Here is a 5,787-nt window from a genome sequence, read left to right on the forward strand (position 1 = left end):
TTTATATTTGATTACATTTGTTTTAAACATTCAACATGTTGAACATTTTTTAAAAATGTAGAATTACTTACGGCATAAAACCACTTTTCAGAAGAAAAAAAAATAGAACAAAAAACTAGATTGTTTTTTTTCTAGAAAATAATATAGCAGAAAATACATAATTCTTATAATGTGGTTGTGAATATTTAGAGAAATTTATTGTGATGAAGCTCACACTGTAAAGGAGAGCCAATAGTTAAATATTTAATAATTGAAAGGTTGCCATAGTCCATATTTAAGCTTATTCACTTATTAAATTGCTTTAATAAAATCCTAGCAATATCTAACTTTTGACTTTATTTCATCGTATCTTTTTTATTTGTCGTACAAAAGCATCTGTTGTTGTACTCCAAAAAAATATTCGCGGATTTTTCTGTTTTAATTGGTGGATTCTCAAATAAAAAGTTCATATTTTGTCCTAGCTAAATTTTTTAATTTAACTTTCCCAGGGGTGACTGTGAGTTGCCGCAAAAAATTGGGACTGATCGGTTTAGCCGTTCATTGCATACACACAGACGGAAAAAGAGACAAGCAAATTATATACAGGTTTACCCACAAAGGATGATCCTTTAATAAATTGGAAAAGAAACAAACTATTTTAAAGTTGTAGGCAATTGTGAATATAAAGAAAACAAACAGTATAAATTCCGTACAATCGTCTTTGAAGTCTCATCCTTTGTGTATAATCCTGTTGAAATCAAGCAAATTGTTCCGTTCATAATTTGTTAAAAATATTGTGAATATATTTCCATTATTTCAATCCTTTCAATCATCAGTTTTTCATGCATTAACTGTCAAATATGAATTTATATGTCGTTACCTTAATTACCTTGCATGTTTGCTTGGAGTGAGCTGTATGTAAAAGGAGAACCAGAAAACTAGAATAGGAAAGACGACTTTTAAACTCAAGTAATGATTTCAAATAGTCTAGTAAACATAAGACGCATTACTTGGGCAGACCCAATTACAATACATTTTTGAGCCATTAGTATAACTATTCGCTTTAAAACAAAAATATATTAAAACATTAAGATTACCATATTCCTATTCCAGTTTTCTTGTTCTCACAATGGATTGTATACAATGTACATAATATGTTGATGAATTGTTTTAACTTTTAACATGAATTATGTATAGTAGTAGCATTCTAGCGTAAACATTTAAACCATACTGCGTCCCATATTCAATACAGGGTTACCCACAAAGAATGAGCCTATAAAGACGACCTGAAACTATCAAAATATGACGATTACTAATCTGAATTAAATCTTCTTCCATGAACTTTGTCTTTTAAGGGCTTATTTAATGATTTGGCTAAGAGCGAAACCTGTTTACAGATGTAGGGACTAGGGAGTTATTAATATAAGGAAACAAACAGAGTAAATTCCGTAGAATCGTCTCTGAAGTCTCATCCTTTGTGGGTTACCCTGTAGCTTAAGTAGAAGTTAAATAAATCATGACAAACGCTTTTAATTATTTTATCCAGAAAATAGAAATCCAAATCTTAAGCTGTTTAACAGGGGTTGTCAATTATGCTAGTTTAGATACAACTGTGGGGAATTTTTTCAGATTTATTCTTTTTGCATAATACTTTTAGGGTTGTTAATTGTTTTTGAGAACGATGGGTCACAGCGAACAAACCACTCGTCTTGAACTCTGAAAAAAAACGATCGTTTATTAAAAAAACGATAGTTGATGAAAACATTTTCGCAAATGAATCTGAGTTTTATGACAATTAATTTCGGTTTTTCAGAATGATATATTTACGAGTGTTGTTTGTGTTTTTTATCATCGAAAAAAATAACCTGAAATGTTTTCTGACCTAATTTCTTTTTCTGATCTAAGGGGTTTCCGACAAAAAAATGTTTTTTTTTTGTATGAAAAGGTCGTTAACGATTGTCAAAAATTATAAACGAAACGAAGAACTGTAACTAAAAAAAACGGTCTTCATTAAAAACGAGAGTTTCATTTTTCGTTTTTTCTTCGTCGTTTTTCATAGGCGAAACAACCACATGTTTACTAGTATGAAACTGTGATTAATAGGTCTCATGCTAACAAGAATCAATTAGAATTTGGCCAATTAATAATACCCTTACTAAACTTTCCGTGACAAAAAAAATATTGTTCTCTTTTTATTGAATGAGTATCATAACAATATTTAACACATAGGTAGAAATGTCAACTAAGTATTTAGTTAATAATATCTAGTTATATTACAATGCTGAATGTGAAATAAATTCACAATAAACCAAACAGTTGAAATCTATTAAATCTTGACTGTTAAGTTTTCCGACATTTTTAAAATTACAAATTTAGGCGGATTATAAAAAAACAACTTCTAAATGACTAAAATGAAAAGCGTCCGACTGTGTCGATAGAAACTTTCCCGTTACATCTTTGTAAGAGAGGGAACTGAACAGGGTTCAATCCATAAAACTATGGAAAATGAAGAAGAAATTAAAATAAATCTTGTGTCTATTTAAAAAGCATTCTGTATAGTGTAGACGAGCGTCTTGTAACGCCATTTATGGATCCTACTTGTCCGACTATATAAACAGATTATATTACAGTGACAACCATAAAACGCTGGAATAGGAAGACGACTTTTAGACTCAATGTATGATTCTAAATAATCCAATTAACATGAGACATAGCAATAAGTGATATATTAAATAAATACTAAAGCTATTTGCGTTGTAACAACATCAAACACACTTAATTATTGCTTTAATTGCGTCTTCAGTTTTCTGGTTTTCACTGTACCGTAAACTAAGCTCTAAGTGTGTACTGCTCTAAACTGCACACAAAAACTTCAGCGTTGATACACTTTAATTAGTTACAAATATGGAATCCAGAAGAAAAAATAACTTGTGTCCTGTTCAATACATTTAAAGGTTCAATTCATCAGTACAAATTAGAAAAGATAAAAAAGAAAAACTTAAACATTAATTACAAGCTTACAATGTATTCAATGCACCACACAAAAAAATTGTACAAACTGATTTTAACAAATAACCTGACAATAACACAATACAACACATCATACAAAGCCTGTAGATGTAGATACTTTGCTATATTTCATGTACTCGACATGATTGTAGTGGACTAGAACTGACATGTGACTTATTTCTTGTTTATTAACAAGACTTGAAAACTGAGAGTTGTTTTAGACAATTTCATCTAGAAAAGTCATTTTAAAGATGGCCGTTAATTGTTGTAAAAGACAATGACACAAAAACATCAGATCTGTCCTAACCATTATGTTACCACATAAAATTGTCCTTAATGAACAAGATTTGATACAATAGTAGACTGAAATCGCGGTTTATATTAAAATGGCGAAATTGCGCAAGGTTGGGTTTGGCTTATTCGTCCTGGTAGATTTTCTCATTTACAAACCCGCGTTTTCCTCCCGTAATCTGCTCGTCTTCCTTGGTGTTCAACTCAAGGAAAATATCACGAGGCAAAATAAACCTAAAAATAACAAGACTTAAGTTTACTTAAACAACTAGAAAAGCTGCAAATTCAAGTTTGCATTAAAAAAAACAAAAAAAAACGAGAATATCAGATTGTTGAATACTGAATTATTTCCTTTTTACGTTTCAATAAAATATCAGATGACATTTATTTGGAAATCAAGCCTAAGAAAATAATCATGCATCTGAAGCGTTCCTTTATTACCTCTCACTTTCCAGTTTGGAGATTATCTCATGAATTCCTCTCCCATTGTATTTTATCTGGGTGAAGTTAAAATCCGCGGCCATTTCTAGGAATCCATTTTGTTTTTATCAAAAAAAATGACTGCTTTATTAAGTACCCTGTAAAAGCCTTATAAATAAATCATTCAGGAAGTTTTTCCCTAATATCAGCTCTAACGTAAAAAAAACTAAAAAAAAGACTAAAAACATCCGAAATCAGAGAAGTCTAATCTAATCTAATCTAATGTATTCTGCTATGGCGAAAAAAATTGTCAAATGAAAATGATTCCTTCGTCAAGTAATCCAACTCTCTTCATCTGGTTGGTAAACGTCAGCTTTAAATAGGTCTCAAACTACAATTAAAAAGGGATTGTTCACTGGACATTATTTTACAAAATTCATTATTTCGGTATATAAAAAATATACATATTTTCTTACAGATTGTTAATCCGATGAACTAAAGAGTCTGTTATGAATTAAGAGTGTAACAATTTAAATCCAGGGTCAGTTAAACATGTAATAGTCCTTTAAATATTAGCTGCAAACGACTGGTTAATCGGTTGAATACGAAAAAAAATGAGAACAAATTTGGGTTTAAGTTTAAAGGAGTTTGAGTGTTGGAAGGGTATATCTTAATAGGAATGGGGTTGGGGAAGGGGGTAGGTGAATTTAAGTAAATACCTGAGTGGCTGGTTTGGCAGGGTTATATGTAAAGTTCATTGTTGTAATTCCTTGATGGGAGCATCGTAGAGCAGTTTCCTTGCAGGGTAAGATAAATATCTCCTCTAGGGTACCAGCCACCAAGAATCTAAATATTGGGTAAAGTAAATATCTCCTCTAGGGTGCCAGCTAACAAGAATCTAAATATAGGGTAGGATAACTGTCTCCTCTAGGGTACCAGCTACCAAGAATCTAAATATAGGGTAAGATAAATATCTCCTCTAGGGTGCCAGCCACCAAGAATCTAAATATAGGGTAAGGTAAATNCTACCAAAAATCTAAATATAGGGGAGGATAAGTTATATATCCTCTATAAAAGGGTACCAGCTACCAATCTTAAGGATGGGATAAGAAGCTAACCTGTTCTCTAACTGCAGTTTGGTTGGTATATCATGTTCGTTGGATTCGTTCTTTGGTATAACACTCAAACCAAAAACATGGGAGTCATTGTAGTAGAACAGAGATGGAACATCCTCCTGTATAATTATTAATAAAAGGAAGTCTTCAGTATATCTGATCAACCGCATCACATTCACAACGATACTTTATTAGAAAATAACCATTTAAAAAAGTTAATTCATGGAAATCAAATTCATTCTTGATCAGACAAAGCTCTTCGTTATAAATCGGACATGTCACTCTACATTTAGAGGGTCATATTATGTTTACAGTCTCTTTTATTAGTTAGTAGAATAAGTACCAGACGTTGCCTGTGCCCATAAGTCTTTACGTGGTTGTCCTTATCCCGCAGACTTATTTTTTATCACTCGGCATTGAAAGAGACCGTCAGTGTTTTAACAGTTAATCTGAGGGGTAAGTCTAGGCCATTTATCCTGCTACCAGGGGGGAGGTGTGAACAGTATTACAGTTTGGCCGGCTACCAGGGGGGGTGTACAGTATTACAGTTTGGCCGGCTACCAGGGGGGAGGTGTGAACAGTATTACAGTTTGGCCGGCTATTGGTACTTACAAGCAAGCGCACATCGCCACTCGGTTTTACAAGATATATTTCAGCTGGAACTCTAGATGATTTAGTATTAATTCGAGGGGGGGCATTGTAAATGAGTATTTAAGTTTTATTTGTTTGATGATTTAAAATGTTTTACCTTATATAATACCAAAAAACTTATGAATAATTTATGAAGAGTAAACATGGTAAAATAGTATATGAAGGAAGAGTAAACATGAAAGAATAGTTTATGAAGGAAGAGTAAACATGGTAGAATAGTTTATGAAGGAAGAGTAAACATGGTAGAATAGTATATGATGGAAGAGTAAACATGGTATAGAATAGTTTATGAAGGAAGAGTAAAAATGGTAGAATAGTATAT

The 5,787-nt window shown here is 31.9% G+C and overlaps 1 protein-coding gene across 4 annotated transcripts; it reads right to left on the reverse strand.

The window, feature by feature from the left end:
* Positions 1-2,158: 2,158 nt before the first annotated feature.
* LOC111709484 (uncharacterized) lies at positions 2,159-4,999 on the reverse strand. Of its 4 annotated transcripts, none has more exons than XR_002766871.1 (6): positions 4,818-4,999; positions 4,419-4,545; positions 4,027-4,090; positions 3,721-3,805; positions 3,296-3,513; positions 2,159-2,475 (listed from the first exon to the last, which is right to left on the reverse strand). XR_002766871.1 is itself a non-coding variant. In XM_023483153.1 (5 exons), exons 1-5 carry the CDS (start codon positions 4,982-4,984, stop codon positions 3,405-3,407), a joined length of 552 nt encoding a protein of 183 aa, XP_023338921.1. In that variant the 5' UTR covers positions 4,985-4,999; the 3' UTR covers positions 2,159-3,404. The 4 variants fall into 4 exon arrangements, 1 of the variants encoding a protein (XP_023338921.1); XR_002766870.1 differs by having other exon boundaries at positions 2,159-2,585; XR_002766869.1 differs by having other exon boundaries at positions 2,159-2,585; positions 2,803-3,513.
* Positions 5,000-5,787: the final 788 nt, after the last annotated feature.

Source organism: Eurytemora carolleeae, unplaced genomic scaffold, assembly GCF_000591075.1.
Source record: "Eurytemora carolleeae unplaced genomic scaffold, Eaff_2.0 scaffold698, whole genome shotgun sequence".
Classification (NCBI taxonomy): Eukaryota; Metazoa; Arthropoda; class Copepoda; order Calanoida; family Temoridae; genus Eurytemora; species Eurytemora carolleeae.

Excerpts from the sequence above, each read along its gene's own strand:
- LOC111709484 (XM_023483153.1), bottom strand. The coding sequence starts at position 4,984 with ATGCGGTTGATCAGATATACTGAAGACTTCCTTTTATTAATAATTATA. Across the intron at positions 3,806-4,026 it reads AGTTGGATTACTTGACGAAG|AAATGGCCGCGGATTTTAAC; the intron begins GAATCATTTTCA and ends ATGGATTCCTAG. Across the intron at positions 3,514-3,720 it reads TCCAAACTGGAAAGTGAGAG|GTTTATTTTGCCTCGTGATA; the intron begins GTAATAAAGGAA and ends TGTTATTTTTAG.